This window comes from Vicia villosa, linkage group LG5 (assembly GCF_029867415.1).
Source record: "Vicia villosa cultivar HV-30 ecotype Madison, WI linkage group LG5, Vvil1.0, whole genome shotgun sequence".
NCBI classification, from domain to species: Eukaryota; Viridiplantae; Streptophyta; class Magnoliopsida; order Fabales; family Fabaceae; genus Vicia; species Vicia villosa.
The window spans coordinates 172,720,035-172,740,304 of NC_081184.1; the positions used below are offsets into that span (position 1 = coordinate 172,720,035).

At 31.4% G+C, this 20,270-nt stretch overlaps 2 protein-coding genes across 2 annotated transcripts; both read right to left on the minus strand.

The window, feature by feature from the left end:
• Positions 1-13,283: 13,283 nt before the first annotated feature.
• Positions 13,284-14,471, minus strand: LOC131606042 (uncharacterized). The gene has a single exon (XM_058878329.1). It carries the CDS (start codon positions 14,469-14,471, stop codon positions 13,284-13,286), a length of 1,188 nt encoding a protein of 395 aa, XP_058734312.1.
• A 140-nt stretch (positions 14,472-14,611) lies between these two features.
• On the minus strand, positions 14,612-15,781 carry LOC131606043 (uncharacterized). Its single transcript, XM_058878330.1, has one exon. It carries the CDS (start codon positions 15,779-15,781, stop codon positions 14,612-14,614), a length of 1,170 nt encoding a protein of 389 aa, XP_058734313.1.
• Between the last annotated feature and the right edge of the window lie 4,489 nt (positions 15,782-20,270).

The following is a 20,270-nucleotide window of genomic DNA, read 5'->3' on the forward strand; positions in this document are numbered from 1 at the left end:
GTTAGCTTGTTTATTAAGTTGGCTTGTGTAATGGGCCTTGCTGAAAAAGCCCATTAGTTAGTATGTTAGGTTTTATTATAAATAGCATACTAGTCTCTCATCATTGCTAAGCTGCAAATCCTAATTTAGGGTGAGAGAGGTTATTTGTTATTCTTGTAAACTTGTAATCTTGTTTTAAGAGAAAGTGAAAGAATAGCAGTTATAACCAATTCTTGTGTTCTTATCCCTAATTCCCTATTATACTTTGTTATTGGTATCGTTTTTCACAACAAATTGGTGCGGTGAGCGTGGAGAAGATGCCGTCAACAAAGTATGAGATTGAAAAATTCACCGGAGTGAATGATTTCGGTCTGTGGCGCTTGAAGATGAAAGCCCTACTGGTTCAGCAGGGTTGTTTGGAAGCGTTGAAGGGAGAGGCAGCCATGAATGCTGCATTAACGGCAGCGGAGAAGACAACTATGATCGAGAAAGCACACAGCGCAATTTTGTTGAGCCTTGGTGATAAGGTTCTCCGACAGGTATCAAAGGAGACGACGGCATCAGGGTTATGGGTGAAACTTGAAAGTTTGTATATGACCAAATCGCTGGTAAATCGACTCTACCTGAAGCAAGCTTTGTATTCATTCAAGATGATTGAAGACAAAGTATTGGCTGAGCAGTTGGATATGTTCAACAAGCTGATTCTTGATCTTGAAAATATTGATGTGAAGATCGATGATGAAGATCAAGCGCTGTTACTATTGTGTTCTTTGCCTAGATCACATGCTCACTTCAAAGAAACTCTCTTGTATGGAAGGGAGTCCCTGACGTTTGAAGAAGTTCAATCAGCCTTATACTCTAAGGACTTGAATGAACGAAAGGAGCATAAACCTTCGACTGTTGGCGAAGGTTTGGCCGTTAAAGGAAAACTCTTACGAAAGGATGGTAAGTTCGACAAGAAGAAAGGCAAAAGCCAGTCGAAGTCTTACAGTGGCGAAGCATCTGGCATTCGATGCTACCATTGTAAAAAGGAGGGTCACACAAGAAAGGTGTGCCCTGAACGCCTGAAATATCATGGAGGTAAGGATAATGGCAACGCTGCCATTGTTCAAGATGATTTCGAATCATCTGATGTTCTTGTGGTTTCAAGCAGTGACTCTAAGAGAGAGTGGATTATGGATTCAGGTTGCACTTGGCACATGACTCCAAACAAAGACTTGTTCGAGGAATTATGTGATCAAGATGGTGGATCAGTATTGCTGGGAAACAACAAGGCTTGCAAGATTGCAGGTATTGGATCTGTTAGATTCAAGCTCCATGATGAGTCAATAAGGTTGTTGACTGAAGTCAGGTATGTTCCTGATTTGAAGAGAAATCTGCTTTCTCTTGGTGAATTCGACAAGAAAGGATATGTTTTCCAAGGAGAGAAAAGTATCCTAAGAGTCATGAAGGGTTCGAAGGAAGTCTTGAGAGGCGTGAAGAAACAAGGCTTGTATACCCTTGAGGCTGAAGTTGTAAGTGGTTCGACAAATGTTGCATCCACGAAACCTTTGTCGAAAACTGAAATCTGGCACATGAGATTGGGCCATGTCAGTGAAAGGGGTCTGGTCGAATTAGGGAAACAAAATCTGCTTGGTGGAGACAAAGTCGAAAAGCTGAAGTTTTGTGAACCCTGTGTACTTGGAAAATCTTGCAGAGTGAAGTTCAACAAAGGCAAATCAAGAACACATGGATCCCTTGATTACATCCATGCTGATCTTTGGGGGCCTGCAAGGTGTGCATCACATTCTGGGGCAAGGTATTTCCTATCCATAGTAGATGATTATTCCAGAAAATTATGGGTATTCATCCAGAAGACTAAGGATGAAACGTTTGAGAATTTCAAAAGTTGGAAGACTCTGGTTGAAAATCAGACTGGCAGAAAGGTCAAGAGGTTGAGAACCGACAATGGCCTTGAATTTTGCAATGAGGCATTCGACAGTTTTTGTGCTACCTCTGGTATTGCAAGGCATAGAACTACTGCAGGTACTCCACAACAAAATGGTTTGGCTGAAAGGTTTAATCGAACTATTTTGGAGAGAGTGAGATGTATGTTGACTAGTGCGGGGTTAAAGAAGGTGTTCTGGGCTGAGGCTGTTGCGACAGCAACATATCTGATAAACAGATGTCCTTCGACAGCGTTAGATATGAAGACACCTGAAGAAGTTTGGTCGGGACATCCACCAGATCTCGACAAACTGAGAGTGTTTGGCTGCATAGCCTATGCTCACATTAGGCAAGACAAGGTCGAACCTAGAGCTCTGAAATGCATGTTCATGGGATACCCAGAAGGAGTCAAAGCTTATAGGTTATGGTGCCTAGAGCCAGGTCACAGGAGGTGTATCACCAGTCGAGATGTAGTTTTCAATGAAGCTGAAATGGCTTTTAAGAAAACTGATGATGTTGGTCGAAGTACAGAAACATCTGACGAAGAGCTGGAACAGGTAGAGATTCCTGTTGAGGTGGAGCATGTTGATGCTGAATTGCATATCCCAGATGAAGTCGAAGAAGAAGCAGAAGATGCTGAAGTTGAGGAAACTGACGATGACTACCTATTGTCGAGAGATAGGTCGAGAAGAGTCATCAAGCCACCTCAAAGACTTGGATATGCAGATCTTATAGCTTATGCCTTAATCTCTGCAAGTGAGGTTCTAGACGAAGAACCTAGAGACTATAAGGAAGTTATGAGGAGTCGAAATAAGACTGAATGGCTGAAGGCCATGGATGATGAGATAAAATCTCTTCATGATAATCATACCTGGGAACTGATCAAGAAACCTGCTGGGGCAAGGTTAGTCAGCTGTAAATGGATTTTCAAAGTTAAGGAAGGAATTGAAGGAGTGATGTCGAAAAGATACAAGGCAAGGTTAGTTGCAAGGGGTTTCACTCAGAAAGAAGGTGTCGACTTCAATGATGTGTTTTCTCCTGTTGTGAAGCATAGGTCCATTCGAATGTTGCTTGCCATGGTGGCACAGTTCGATCTTGAACTGGAACAAATGGATGTGAAGACTGCGTTCTTGTATGGTGATTTAGATGAAACGATCCTGATGAGGCAACCTGAAGGGTATGTCGAAAAGGGGAAGGAAGATTATGTGTGCGAGTTAAAGAGATCTTTGTATGGGCTGAAACAATCTCCTCGACAGTGGAATAGGAGATTCGACAAGTTCATGGCACGCATAAGTTTCATTAGAAGTCAGTTCGACCACTGCGTTTACTTCAGATTTCGACCTGGTAATTCATTTGTTATTTTGTTGCTTTATGTGGATGATATTCTCATAGCAAGCAACAGTGTTGAAGATGTGATGAGGGTGAAGGCTGAACTCAATAAGGAGTTCGATATGAAGGATCTGGGAGCTGCTTCCAGGATTCTTGGAATTGACATTCGAAGAGATAGAAAGAAGTCGAAGTTATGCCTATCTCAAGAGGCATATCTACGGAAGATTCTTGAAAAGTTTGGTATGTCGAATTCGAAGCCAGTTGTGACTCCAACAAACCCTCAATTCAAGCTGAGTATTGATCAGTGTCCCAGTACTGATGTGGAAAGAGCCTATATGAATAGCATCCCATATGCTAATATAGTTGGTTCTTTGATGTATGCTATGGTTTGTACTAGACCCGACATAGCATACGCAGTAAGTCTTGTAAGCAGGTACATGGCGAATCCTGGAAAGGCTCACTGGCAAGCATTGAAGTGGATTTTAAGGTACATAAATGGGTCTCTGAATAGAGTCCTAATTTATGGTGGAGCCTTGGGTGAAGATGGTAAAGCAGTAATCGAAGGATATGTCGACTCTGATTATGCAGGTTGTATGGATTCCAGGAAATCTATTTCTGGATATGTTTTCACTATGTTTGGCACAGCAATTAGTTGGAAAGCAACACTTCAGAAGGTTGTTGCTCTATCAACCACTGAAGCGGAGTACATTGCATTAACTGAAGCTGTGAAAGAAGCATTGTGGCTTGAAGGTTTTGCGAAGGAGCTGAAACTTCAAGGTCGAGGTATCACTGTTAAATGTGATAGTCAAAGTGCAATACACCTGTCGAAGAATTCAGCCTATCATGAGCGAACTAAGCACATTGATGTGAGGCTGCATTTCGTCAGAGGAGTAATCGAGCGTGGAGAAGTCCAAGTGCTGAAGGTTTCGACTGAAGACAATGCTGCTGATATGATCACCAAGACATTGTCGAGTTGCAAGTTTTTCCACTGTATGCAGTTGATAAAGCTGCATGAAGAAAGCTAGTTTGTTCCCTTGATGTTGTAGAGTTAGATCCAAGGTGGAGATTTGTGAGATTTTGGATCGAACTCTAGTATGGCCGAAGGGTAGCTTCTTGGTTCGACAGGGTTAAGCATGAAGTCGAAGGTTGTTCACATGCTTGTGTCGAAGATGCTAGGGTTGTTAGCATGTTAAATTAGGTTTTAGTGCTTAAACCCTAATTTGTTAAGTTAGCTTGTTTATTAAGTTGGCTTGTGTAATGGGCCTTGCTGAAAAAGCCCATTAGTTAGTATGTTAGGTTTTATTATAAATAGCATACTAGTCTCTCATCATTGCTAAGCTGCAAATCCTAATTTAGGGTGAGAGAGGTTATTTGTTATTCTTGTAAACTTGTAATCTTGTTTTAAGAGAAAGTGAAAGAATAGCAGTTATAACCAATTCTTGTGTTCTTATCCCTAATTCCCTATTATACTTTGTTATTGGTATCGTTTTTCACAACAAAGATATAACAAGATCAAGAGAGAAATAGAAAACCATGGAAGGAATAAAGAGAAAAAATGGAGAATCTAAACCCATATTTTATTATTATTAATACGGTGGTTTATATATACTCAAATAAATATTTTAGACCGGAGAAAATAGAGTTACATTAATTTAAATTCAAAATTTTATATAAAATATCACAGTAACCCATTAGACGCAAACATCTATATTTATTATATCAAATAATAAAAATATTTAAAATGTTAAATATTTTTAGTTTATTTTTGGGTTAATAGTAATTCACCCCTGTAATGTTACAGAATTTTGTTTTTTCCCCCTCCCTACCCTTTGGTAATGGTTTTTCCAAAAAAAAATCGTTGTCAAAATCTGTCTTTGACAACGGTGGGAATAAACCAAAACACGCTCATATTACGGGGCTAAACTACTATTAACCCTTTATTTTTTTAATTGTTATACTAAATTGTAAATAATACTTTTGAATTTTTAAATATACTATTTGATCGTACCTGATCAGGAGGATCGTCTCGGCCTGCTCGGAACTGGGTCTTTGAGAAGTGAAGGGGGGTGTACCTGCAAGGTACGCCGATGCCAAAGTAAGAAAATGAGTAAAGAAGTGCAAGTACGAGCTAAATGTTAGAAGAGATTGAATATCTGATCCTCTTGAGAAAAAGGGTATTTATAGCCCCCAGCGCTGGGTCATGATCTCGCTACTGGGCTAGATTTACAGGCCCAACTAGGAGACTGCCAGGTTTCCTAGGCGGAAATACCGAAGATGCGTGAGTGCTCTCCGTCCTGGTCAACCACTCAGAAGTTTCAGGGAGACGCGGTCTTTTAGGGACTACGTGAACTCCGCATGATTCGGGGGGTTGGGTGTGAAGGAACCCCACGAGAAGCAGGGTCCTCGAGCACCAGATAGCTCGCGAGGAGCGCTTGTGCGGGACATTGTGTAGACGAGCACTTATTTTATCTTTGTGGGCCATGGGATGGTTTGGACCCCCAAGGTTAAGTGGGCCGAAAGTAGACTGGGCCGAATTTTTGGCCCAGTCCAGAACAAGAACCCCTATCATACCCCAAAATTTGCCCATCTCATTTCACTTTTCAATCTCAGACCAAGGTTCAAAACTTAAGGACATACCCTCCTAAACAATGACCTCCTAAACTAGGGTTTTGATTTCTCTGAAGAAAATTAATAAATCAAGGTCCCCAATGGATTTCAGATGACTTATGATGTTTCAAACTATCTCCATGACAAAATTCAGGCTTCAATTCTAAGGATTGCCCAGTCAATTGCTCAGAAAGTCAACAGTCGACCACTTTGACCTAAAAGTCAACTGTGGTCAAAGTACATTCAAAATTCCTGATTTTTTGTTAACATCCTTATTTTGAAGTATCATTCATCATTTGATCAAGGATTGATCATGATTCGTCAAGGAAAGTTCAGAAATCAACAAACCCTCAATCTCGCAATCTCACCCCCTTCATAAACATCGTGTTCCTCATCAACGAACGCACCACTATGATGGATTGTAATGTTCAAAAATTCATCCATTTCAAACTAAACCCTAAATAGAATTGAAGAAGATGAAATGTATTTCAGACAAACGAAATTTATTAAACCCTAACTACCAAAATACAATAATGTCATGAACGCATACAAATCACTTACCTGAAAAGCAATGGTGTCTTTGTTTCAACTTGACTTCGTCTTTGTTCCCAGAAAACCTCCAGCTTGGCTTTGTCCTCGTGCTACAATGGCTGCTGCGCTGCGCTAAGGTTTATACATATCCCATTTTCCTATTTCAGAGTTACTAATTAAGAATCCCAAATATGTTTAAAAAATATATCCCAGGTGGACAACACTTAAGTGAAAATATATTTTTCATGTCACATTAATTAAGCAAAAATAACACGTGCATGCCACCTGGATAAAATCATTGACTTTGACTAACGGTTTGGACGGAAAGGACAAACGTGCACCTTTTAGAACATTTAAATGATCAATATGGAACTTTTTAAAATTGAGGGACCAAAATGGACCCAAAGTTGTACTTAAGAGACCAAAAAGGGTATTTAGCCTAAGATAAACAGGGATAGTTCTAACTTTTACCCCTGGAGTACAAGTCAAGAACCAAATACAATATTGTTTTTTTTTTTTTTAATTTGTGTATTGACTTTAACAAAAGCTTATAATTAATGTTTTTTTATTATATTTTTCAATATATATTTTCTATTTTTGGATTTTTTTTAACATATATCTTTAGGAATTATACAATAAATAAATAATAATAAATGAATAAAACAGTGAGGAAGTAAATTAAATTAGAAATATAAGGTATGAAAATTATTAAGAGACTTAACAAAGAAAACGTAAAGTAGTTAACATCTAACTCTAAGTTACAATTTTTGTATATTAGAGGGTAACGTGGGTTATGTTTATTTTAATAAATAACTAAACAAATAATAATAAAATTAAAATAAGTGAGTTAATAAGATAAATAAATAATAATAAATCTATAAAAAATAAAGAAATAAATTAAATTAGAAATATGAAGTTACAAAATCAACCTTTATTTCAACGCCGAAATTATTAAGAGTTTTAACGACTTTTATATATAAGAAAATGTAAAGTAGTTAATATCAAAGTTATAATTTTTGTCTATAAGAAGATAGTTTTTGAAAAAGTACGTGAGTGATGCTTATTTTAATGAGAAAAAAGGATATACATTAACAGTGTAAAATAATTCTACACTGTCAACTAATCACAAACATGTTAAGTGTCAAGTCATATTATTATTTTAAAAAAACTTATGCGACGACTTATTGATGAATCTTAATTGAATAACAATGTAAAATTATTTTACACGGTCAATGCACTACCTTTAACCTCTATTTTAATAAATAACTAAACAAATAATAATAAATTAATAAAAAGAAAAAGTTAGTTAATAAAATAAAATAATAAAAATTAATCAATAAAAAAATTATATTAAAAAATGAAATTACAAAATCAACCTCCATTTTGGTGCCAAAATTAGTAAGAGACTTAAGAGTGAAATAATTGCTTTTAGTTCAACTAGACGCTTACAATCCTAAGAGCCAAAATTAAGAATAACATTGTAGTTATTTATATATTCAACTAAATAATTTTATTATTAATTAATAAAAATGGTCATTAATTATTAAGTTATATATTTTATATGTAAAATTATATACGATATATGATTTAAGAGATTTGACAACTTCTATATATATATATATATATATATATATATATATATATATATATATATATATATATATATATATATATATATATATATATATATATATATATATATATATATATAAAATAAAATGCTTATTCCAATTTTCATTTTAAAAAAAGGATTTGAGCGTATGTGCACAATCTTTTGACCGTTAACTTTATAAAAATAATTAATATTATTTGTTAATTTCATAATATTTAATTCATTTGAATTATCTATTATATTTGTCCATAAAATTGCTCATATAAAACTTTTAAACATAATTTATTTATATATATATATATATATATATATATATATATATATATATATATATATATATATATATTAGTGTAACCTTTTAAATTTTATATATTTATATTTATTAGAACTTGTAATAATAATTCATTTGAATTATAAATTATTTAATAGACATTTGATTCATAGTACATATAGGAATATAGAAAGAGATTAGTTAACATTTAATATATTCATTTATTATTAGTACACATATGGATGAATATCACTTAACATTTTAACTTTGTGCTCAATAAAGTTTTTAGTATATAAATACTGAACAATAAAAGTTGTACCTAATTAATTTATTAATTAAAATTTTCATTAATATAATTAATGAATTAATAATTATTTTTTATTTTAAAAAAAATTGAATGGTCATTATTCGAATTAAATTATGTAATATGAAAAAAATTTATATATATTTATATCACCAAATTAAACTCAATTGAAAACAACTGATTTAGTGCAAATATAATAATATATTTAAAAAAAACTAATTTTTTTCTTTAAAAACTTTACGGAATATTAAAAAAATGACTTTTACATATACATAAAAAAATGAATAAAATAGTTAATAACTATCACATCTTTTTCATATAAAATTTTCTCTATTTCATTAAGGCTGATGAAAGATTCCACCAAACACAATTTATTTTAAAATTAATCTCAAATGCTTGCATATTATTTAAATATCATAATGAGTTTATTTTAACTTTCATCATTTCGTAGTTGCTCATCCACTTGCTCCATATGGTGGCGTTCATCCACTTTACCTGTGTTATTTTAGAAACTACTTATATATTCATAAAAAACACAAAGCATACCTAAATTATATAAATTATCTATACCATCAAAATAAAATATAATTCTCAAACAAAACATATCTAAATTATCTATACCATCAAAATAAAATATAATTCTCAAGCAAAACATACCTAAATTATCTATACCATCTAAATAAAATATACTACTTAATCAAGATTTTGACATTATATATAAATATATAAATTATAATTGATAAAAGTTATAAATTACAATTACGAATGAGATACAAATCCATAGTACAAATACACAATAAAAACATAATTATAGATTATGATTATGAATGAGACACAAATGCACAATACAATACAATACAATTACAAAAATAAAAATATTTTCTTCTACCCACAAAGTACAATCTTTTCCATCAAAGCCTTCTATCTCTTATGACCTGAGAGGTTGTAGAAAAGGCATATTTATAGTCCATCAATAATTTTAATTTGATTGGAATTTAAAAGTTTTCAATTTTTATTACACTTTATTGTAGAATTTATACATAGTAATTTCGTGCGATAATTATTATTTTAATTTTGTCATTATTATAATTGTATAATGTTCGATATTTATTTGTATTCTTAATATAAAATTTAATATATTTGTATAATTATTATTAATATTTGTGGATGAATATTATATTATTATTATATTTATTATTGTTATTCTTCTTTAATATAGGATTAAATTAATAAAAGTCAAAATTAGAATTTTTGTTTAGAGTTACCACCAATGTGACATGTGGCTAAGTTTTGTTTAGAGATACTACCAAGGTGATATGTGGCTAGGGTTGCCATCATGACAACCTTGGATTTATATATATTAAGATTAAGATTAAGATTAAGATTAGATATTATATTATTATTTTTTTTTTTTGGAGCAAATGAAAATTTTATTCCAAAACAGATTGAGTACAACAACCGATCATATATCTAGGCTTCTACATGACATAATCAAAACAAAACCTAATACAAAATATTATTACAACTTATTGCAATAGGTTATCAATTTATAGTCTAACTCCGCCCTATAGGCGATGGTTTCCATGATGTCTCTGCTCTTAAGGTCTTATTTTCTTCCAGCCTTGAATATAATCTTGTTACGGTTTTGCCAAGTAGCATATATCATCTCTGTAGCTGCTAACTTCAAGAGACGAGCACGCCCACTCTTCCCTTTTGTCTGCTCACAAAGCCACTTGAGTTCATCATTCCAGTTCACCGGAGTATGCCCCACCTTCATCCAGGAAAGGAGCTGAAGCCAAACATTCTTAGTCCAGGTACATTCAAAGAACAAATGTCCACTATTTTCCAATTGGTCACAGTACACACATTTCCCATCATTTGGGATCCTAAACCGAATCAACCTATCCTTTGTGGGCAAGCGGTTTTGACATGCCATCCACAAAGTAAAGGTAGCCCTCGGTCTTGCCCTGTTTGAATACATAAGCTGTCTCCATGGAACTCTGAGCCTGTTACCTCAAAACAGTTGATACACTTTGTTGGTTGTATAGATTCCAGTCATTTGAAATGTATGCCATGTAGCAGACTGCATCAAAACATCTCTGTACTTGAAAATAGCTTTCAAAATCCACGAGCTAGCAGCATTAGGGGTGTATGCAGTCACAGTATTCCTCTTGAGATCAAGGTTGTTAAACTCGCGAGTCTACTCAGACTTGTAAAGGGACCTTAGACTCGACTCGCAGACTCGACTCGCAAACTCGTACGAGTCTATGGAAAATTAAAAATGACTTTTAAAATTTTGTAAGTGACACATACATATATTTTTATTCTTGTAAATGCCTCATATATGACACAAATATACATAATAGAACATCAATTAACATCAAAATTTAAACTCCATATCAAATTTCTTAACAAAAAAAACTCAATAAAATAAACAAAATAACAAAGTATGTAGTTAAATACTTAAAGTACTAATTTCTTTTTAATTCGCTACTACATAAAACAAAATAAAAATCATAAAACAGATATGCTAATGACTTTTAAAATCCAAAGCTCTAGTAAAAGCATCACCACTAATATCAATGTGTATCACAACAACCACAATGATTGCAATCACAATATTAGCAACCGCATCTGCGACCATAATTTAAAACTATGGCTCTGCTCAAAGTGCTTTAACCTTATAATTATTATCAAAAATTAATTAATTAGTAAAAATTATAGCAAGTTTTCATTATTTCAAAATTGTTAGTAATGCATTTCATCATAACTCGTAAATAAAAATTTTGTCAAAACTATAGCAATATATTATTTCAAAACATACAAAAGTATTTTTTCCCAAAAATCATAAATTTTCTAAACTATTTTTTCACATCAAGTTGATAGACGAGAATTAGGATCAGTGGACCTGATTTAGCAATGGTACATCACCTTTACACAAGAGAACATACGAGAGAAACATCTAAGTGATACAAAAAAGAAAATATTGACACAATGAAGGATTGATTTACAACAACAAATACAAACAAATAAAGAGCCCGAACAAATTGCACAACGTCAACGAACAGAGAAAGAAACTTTGCCGATATCAGAGACTAGGAGAGAGACTTTCTAATTCCTGTACGAGCAAAATATATAAGGGTTTTTTCAATAATATAAAATCTTTGGGGGAATTTGGGTCTTTTGGGTTTTTTGAAAAAAATTTATAGACTCGTAAACTCACCATAGACTCGCAAGTCTATACGAGTTTATGCGAGTCTACCCGAATCTACTTGAGTCTATCAAAAAATGATTTTGTGCACGAGTCTACTCGTTTTCTCTTCTTAGACTCGTAAACTCGTACGAGTTTGAGTTTGACAACCATGCTTGAGATAGTATAGATGTATCCATTTAATCCACAACTTATCCTTCTTCGCACAGACATTCCACAGAAGTTTACCAATTGTGGCACGGTTCCACTCTGCCAGGGATATTATGTTCATGCCACCAGCAGCAATAGAGTCACAAGTATGGTCCCAAGATATGGGAGCTTTCCTGGATGCAGTATCTTTACCAGTCCATAGAAATCTTCTACATAGGCCTTCAATGTATGTAATCACTTTTTTGAGTAGAGGGAATATTTGCATCCAGAAATTAGCTATTGAGAAAACTACACTTCTTATTAATTGTAAGCGACCAGCATATGACAGAAGTCTAGTACTCCAGTGGTTGATTCTACTCAGCATCTTGTCTATAAGGGGTTGACACATGTTTATACTAAGTTTCCTACTAGCTAAAGGTACTCCAAGATATTTAAATGGTAAATTACCTCTACTAAAGCTAGTTTCTTGTTGTATCAGAGCATGATCCTCCTCCTTCCCTCCACCAAAATAGACCTTACATTTGTGTGGGCTAGCATGGAGACCAGTCACAGCAGAGAACTCTTTAAATTTGTTCATCATCAAATGTACAGAAGCCAAATCACCCCTGTTAAATAATAATAAGTCATCAGCAAAACAAAGGTTAGTAATCTTAAGTTTTTGGCATTTAGGATGAAATTTAAAATGAGGCTCAGTGTTAAGAGTTTGTAACACCCTATGGAGATATTCCATGATCATGACAAAGAGAAGGGGTGACATCGGATCCCCTTGTCTTAGTCCTCTCTTGGCTGGCAGGATTCTAGAATGAGCACCATTAACCACATATTTGTAAGATACTGTTGTCACACAGCTCATAATCCAGTCTATAAACTTATGAGGGAAACCAAGCTCCATAAGAATCTGATGCAGAGCAGTCCATTCCACAGTATCGTAGGCCTTTTGAATGTCCATTTGTATCATGCAACGAGGGGATATATGCTTTCTATCATACCCTCTCACCAACTCCTGAGCCAGCATTATGTTATCGTGAATGACTTTTCCTGGAACAAATGCACATTGACTATCATCTATAACATCTGTGATCACTTTGCCCAATCTTGTGGTGATGATTTTTGAAATGATCTTGTAGAGGGTGCTACAGCAGGCTATAGGTCGCATATCTCTAACAGTCTCTGCCTCTGAAGATTTGGGGATAAGAGTCACCAAAGAACAGTTGGCAGCTCTGTATAGTTTGTTGTCATTGAAGAATTCAAGAATTGCCTCTTTAACATCTTTCCCAATAACATTCCAAGAGGTTTTAAAGAAATAAGCATTAAATCCATCCACTACTGGTGCCTTATTATTGCCAATACTCATCAATGCCTCTCAAATTTCTTTGTCTTCAATAGGGGTGATGAGCTTCTGGGCCTGGTCCCTAGACAGAATTTTCCCTCTTCTTATAGCATTGAGGTCAATACTCTTTAAATTCTCAGTATTTGTGCCAACCAATTGCTTATAAAAATCCAGAATTTCATCTTCAATTTGATCCTGAGTAGTGAGAATCCTCCCATCCAAAGCATGAAGAGTAGATATTCCCTTCTGTTTGTTCTTTTCCTTAACTGCTGCATGAAAATAGGAATTATTATTGTCCCCAAGTTTCAGCCATGTGACTTTAGATTTCTGTATCAACATATCTTCCTCAACCTGATTTAAGTGAAGCACCTGATCATAACAAATCTTCACCTGGCCTCTTAGAGTTTCATCAAACAAATTTTGATTTAACTGCTCTTGTGCTTGTGTCAGGTGATGCCTTGCTTTCTGGATTTGCATCTGAATGTCTGTGACTTTTCTGGTAAGGGGCTTGAGAGCATTCTGCAGGGATTTCAGTTTACTCCACAGTCTGCACATTGCAGTGCCATGAACAGAGTATTGCCAGCTATCCTGAATCACCTGTGTATGAGAAGGGTCCATAGTAATACAGTTAAGGAATTTGAAGTGAAACTTCCTCTGAGGCATATGCTGCTCTAAACTAATCCTTAAAGAAGCATGGTCAGATATGTGAGGAAGGAGGACATCCACCAAGGCTTCATTAAAAGTCATAAACCATTCAGCATTTCCAACCAAATGGTCAATTCTGGAGTAAATCAACCCAATTCTATGCTTATTTGACCAAGTGTAGTGACTGCCCCTAGTCTTTGCCTCAAACAGACCAGCCCTATGCATCATCTCAGTCAAATCCCTATATTCTGTTGTTGTAATCAGAGTGCCTCCAATCCTACCTTGGCTATTAATTACATTGTTGAAGTCCCCCATGACAATCCAAGGGGTACGAAGGTTAGTGCCCAAATTCTCAATAGTATTCCACAGGATTTTCCTCTTTTCAAGTTGGTTAAAAGCATAAACAATAGTAGTAGTATACTTAATTTTCTGGTCTAAACTATTCACCTCAGCATGAATGTATTGGTCACCCATCTGTAGAACTTTCACACTGACCATTGTATCCAACCACATGAGCCAAATTCTTCCATTGTCATGATGGGCATAGTTATCTACAAACTGCCATTTATTTCCCATCTGCTTTCTTATTCCCTCTGCATTGTGTATTTTGACCCTAGTCTCAAGCAATGCAATGATAGGCACTTTAAACTCAGAGAGATAGGAGCTGACCTCTCTATGACGAGCCTTTTTATTAATGCCCCTAACGTTCCATGTGGCTAACATCCTCCACTATGCTCCCCTGCAGGATTTTCTCCAGTCCTTAAGGGAGTAAAGGGATTCTGAAATTCCCATATCTGTGGCTGTTTAGGAGTGCTATTCATTAGTCTCTTTCCTCTATCACACTTGGAAGTCACTATTTTCCAGTCAGTATTCTCTGTAGGGGTAGTTTCTTTTTCAGGGACATTAGGGATTGGCACATCTTCCTCCTTCTTTTCCTGCACAGGTGGTTTGGGCTGCCACACTTTTTTCTGCTTAACAATTTTCTGTGCTGCACAGTCATGCCCTATCTTGAGGCAGGAGTGACAATAACTAGGTTTCCATTCATAATCAATCTTCTGTTCAATCATCTTACCAGTGTGATCCTTAATGGCTATTGAATCTCTAAGTTTCTGTGTGATATCGACTTCAACTAACACCCTAGCATAAGAAATACGCAACTTCTTAGCGGTGCATTCATCAGTGGTAATTGGTTTGCCTATCGCACTAGTAATTTTAGAGATACTACGTTTCCCCCAAAGATACAATGGTAGATTGGGCAGAGTAATCCATAATGGTAGAATGCGAAGTAAGTCCTCTTTAATCTCAAAGTTATCAGACCAGTGTTTAAGGAAGAGAGGCTTACCGTAGATAAAGTAAGGTCCCTGCGCCATGACTTTCTCCATATCTTCATAATTCTTAAATCGAACAATGAAATAGCCAGCATCGTTATAGTAAAGCTCAGGTAGGCCAACAAAGTTCCAAGTCTTCTCCATAAACTTCTTCACTGCGTGCATCGAAAGTATTTCTCCCAGCGCAAAGAGGATTATTGTGTTCTCCCAGTATTCAATTTCCCGAGCAACATCATCTTCCTCTATTGCAATTTCAATTTCTCCACTGGCAATGTTAGGTGCTATGAAATCCACAGCCATTCCCCTAGACACGTCTCGATTGCCTTGAATGATCTCCACCCAAGGCTTGGGGTTCGTCGTTGGATTCGCCTCCATTGAAGGTGGTTCATCTTTCTTTGGAGGGGGCTCTTCATTAGTCTCTGGTGCTTTCAAAGGAGTCTCCGAGCTCGTGGTAGTCAGCTCTACAGTTGCCTGAGTCACAATGGTTCTTTCTGCCGTGCGTTGGAGCACCACCGCCAATTTTTTCGGCCGGCCGACACCCCTTCGTGGTTTGGTCATCAAACCCTAGCAGACGGGAAAATCTCCTATGTCAATTCTTTATTTGAGGGTATATTATTATTATTATTATTATTATTATTATTATTATTATTATTATTATTATTATTATTTTCTTTTGTTTTTATTAGTTAATTATTATATATTATATATCATTTGTATAATTATTATTAATATTTGTGGCTGAATATTATATTATTATTATATTTATTATTGTTATTTATCTTTAATATAGGATTAAATTAACAAAAGTCTGTATAAACTTATTTATATTTGTTTTTATATATATTTAAATATTATATTATAATTATTTTCTTTTATTATTATTAGTTAATTATTATATATTATATATTATTTGTATAATTATTATTAATATTTGTGGATGAATATTATATTATTATTATATTTATTATTGTTATTTATCTTTAATATAGGATTAAATTAATAAAAGTCAAAATTAGAATTTTTGTTTAGAGTTACCACCAATGTGACATGTGGCTAAGTTCTGTTTAGAGATACTATCAAGGTGACATGTGACTAGGGTTGCCATCATGACAACCTTGAATTTATATAAACTAGACGTCTACCCGCGCGATGCGCGGATAAATTTTAATAAATTATTATCAATAAATACTTATTCAAATGAATATAAAATATATTTATATTGATATTTTATAATGAAATTATTTTTTATATAAAAAATTAACAATAATTTAATTATATATAAGAAAAATAAGTGGTAGGGATTATGAAAAGAAAAGAGATTGCTATATATTTATAATAATAAAGGTTTTATCATTTTCTAACAATTGATTATTCTAGGAATTAATACAAAAAAGACTATATTATGACAGTTTTATTACATTTTTTTTAAAATTTAATTATTCTACCAATTAATAAAAAATAGAAACCAATAAACAGAAATAAAGTTATATTAAAATAGTATATTTATGGCACCTTAAATAAAGAGATAAAGAGAAGAAAAAAAACTAAAAAATAAAAAATGGTAGGTCGTTTTGGAATATATATATATATATATATATATATATATATATATATATATATATATTTCAACATTAAAAAATATCAAAATAAAATCTTAATAGTGTTAGTTAGATAATATATTATTATTATAACTATTATTATTATGTTTTATTATTAGTATAAGGCTATTAGATAAATATTATATTATTATTTATTATTTATATTATTATTATTAACGGCGAGTCAATATTATAATATTATAATAATAATTATTATGTTTATTAATATTTTTATTATATTTATTATTATTATTATTTCTTTTTTATTGTCGGGACAAAATAGTAAATAGTAGTATTAAAGTTTTACCAAGAGTTGTTATCATAATGACACGTGTATAGGGTTGTCATCATGACAACTTTGGATTTATATATATTAAGATTAAGATTAAGATTAAGATAACACTATAAAAATAAAATCTTAAACATGAGTTATATCCTTATTTGATAAACAACTGTTATTAAAAAAATTCTTTTACTTTCATTTTTTAGCCAAAATTAAAAATTGAACTTGATATAACAATGCGTTGTTATTATGACATTCTATTATAGTTTTATAACTTCAATTATCATTACTTGATCTAAATACTATTAAAATTTTGTAACAGAAAAACCAAATTTTATTTGAAAAAAATAAATTACAATATAAATTTTTTAAAATAAACTTATATATTTTTTACAATCATTTTAATTTTATTTAAATTAAATTAAATATTACATACTCATTTGAAACTAACAAATGTAAATAAGAAATAATACAAAATTATTAGATAATTATTTTGACAATTACTAAAATTACATTATATTTTTTTATAATACATTTACAACACTATATATGAAGGTTGATTATATCAAAATCATTCATTTTTATCAATCTCATATCAACTAAATAATAAATCACTTGTGCACAATAAAATATTGATAATCCTAAATTCTTTTTAGATTTCTCTTTTTCTTGAAAGCCTTCAATATATTAATATATTATGTTTAAAGACATTTATTTACATGAATTTTCATTTTTCACATGATTTTCAATTAATAAAAATACAAAAGTAACAATGGGAATCTCCTTTCTTCTTTACACTCACATAAAAATAATTATATTGAAATTAACCAATAAATAGAAGAGAAATCTATGAAAGTAGATAACGAAATAATATAAGAAAATTATTACAAAAAAGTATAGCTACAATATTTAGGTAATGGATATAATATAGTAAGTTAAGCCATAAACCTTCCACATAAATTAAAAAAATATTTAAAATATGTATAAAAAATTAAGAAAGATAATAAAAAAAAAGTAGGTACCTTGTTTGCATTGTTTGGGTAGAAAAACGAAGATCTACCATCAAAAATTTAAAAGTGTACCTGAAATATAGATAATAGTTAATATAATAGAAGTTGAGTTACATACCATATAAATCAAATAATAGTTAGATCATAGAGTAAAAAAAGAAATGAAAGTATCAATACAAAATCAAAAAATGAATGATGACAATATGTAAAACTCATATACAAACTATGTATTTATATACACCTAAAGAATTTGCAACAACAATGATTATTAAAAGGACAATAAATCTTATTAAAATTTGTAACTTACAATTTCAATAATTAAAATTTATCATTAATTAGTATTATGGAGTAGTTATGGAATATGAAAAGAAAAATATTTAAAGGTTGGAGAATAATGATTATTAATATAAATTTATTTCTTTAAATGTTTGTATTTCAATTAAAATATATTTATTTTTTACATTAATTGTATATAATTATAATTGATTTTTATATTATTTTAATTGTATATTTATAAATTTTACATTGAAATAGAATAAAAAATAGTGAAATTTTATTATTTTATTTAAGGATAAATGTTTTTAGTGGGTGATGAAGTAGTTATGGAATAGAAAAAAGTTGAAGAAATATCTCAATTTTTTTTTGAAATCTTGGTATCTGTTTTTGCGAATTTAACTATAACTAATATTTTAATTTAATTATTTAGAAATCAAAAAATCACTATTAATAATATATGAAAATAATAATATTGTTAATAATAATTTTTTCTACTATTATATTATTAATTAAAATTTTATACAAAATTGATAAATGAAGGATCAAAAGGACAACATGTAAAACTCATCTATAAATTATGTATTTATATACACAACAAAAATAATTAATAAAAGGACAGTAAATCGTATTAAAATTTGTAACTTATAATTTCAATAACTAAAATTTATCATTAATTAGTATTATGGAGTAGTTATGGAATATGAAATGAAAGATATTTAAAGGTTGGTGGATAATGATTATTATAAATATAAATTTATTTTTTAACATTTTTGTATTTTAATTTAAATATATTTATTTTCGGCGTTGCGAATTTAACTATAATAAATATTTTAATTTAGTTACTTAAAAATCAAAAGATCACTATTAATAATATATAAAAATAATAATATTGTTAATAATAATTTTTTTCTATTATATTATTAATTATAATTTTATATTATTCATGAAGCATATAAATATTATATTATTATTATTATTATTATTATTATTAGTTGATCGATTTAAAATATTATTTTAGTATATAAAAATAAAAATAATGTTAATAATATTTTTTATTTAAAAAATTAGTTAGTATATAAAAATAAAAATAATGTTAATAATATTTTTTTCTACTATTATATATTAATTTAAATTTTAAATTATTGAAGTTTTATATTATTCATGAAATATATAAATTTTATATGATACATAAGATAAAGAATTAGAAACAGGGTTGATGTTAGAGTAGTTAATAAGATGACATATTTTTAGGTTGATTTTAGAAATGTTATTAGGATGACATGTGTCTAGGGTTGTCATCATGACAACCTTAGATTTATATTAAGTAGATTAAGAATAAGAATTAAGATTAAGATTAAGATTAAGATATTAAAATTTTCATGGTAATTACTTAGGATTCGTTTGAGTTGGGTTTGCGGGTAGAAAATTGAAAATCTGATGCCCGAACAAATTATCATTGGATTTCATTGATTTGGTACGGTTCTTGCCCAAACTGATAAAATGTCCAACCCAAACACTATGGTTTGGTTTGGATTACGGTTTGATTCGAGTTTACTCGAATCAATGAACACCCCTAAAGGGACGTGCTCAATTTTAATTAAAATTATATTTATATATTTACCCTTATTTTTTTAATTTTTTATTTATATATTTACCGTTATGTTTTATAATTTTTTTATGTTATCGAATTGAATATTTATTTCTCGACAATAATTTTGATAAAAATTACTTCCCTCTCATTCTCTCGATTGAATCTCAAGAACTTTTATATATACAGTACAAGTTAAAATCAACAAAATATATATATATATATATATATATATATATATATATATATATATATATATATATATCTTAAAAAAGTGTATATTTATATAGTT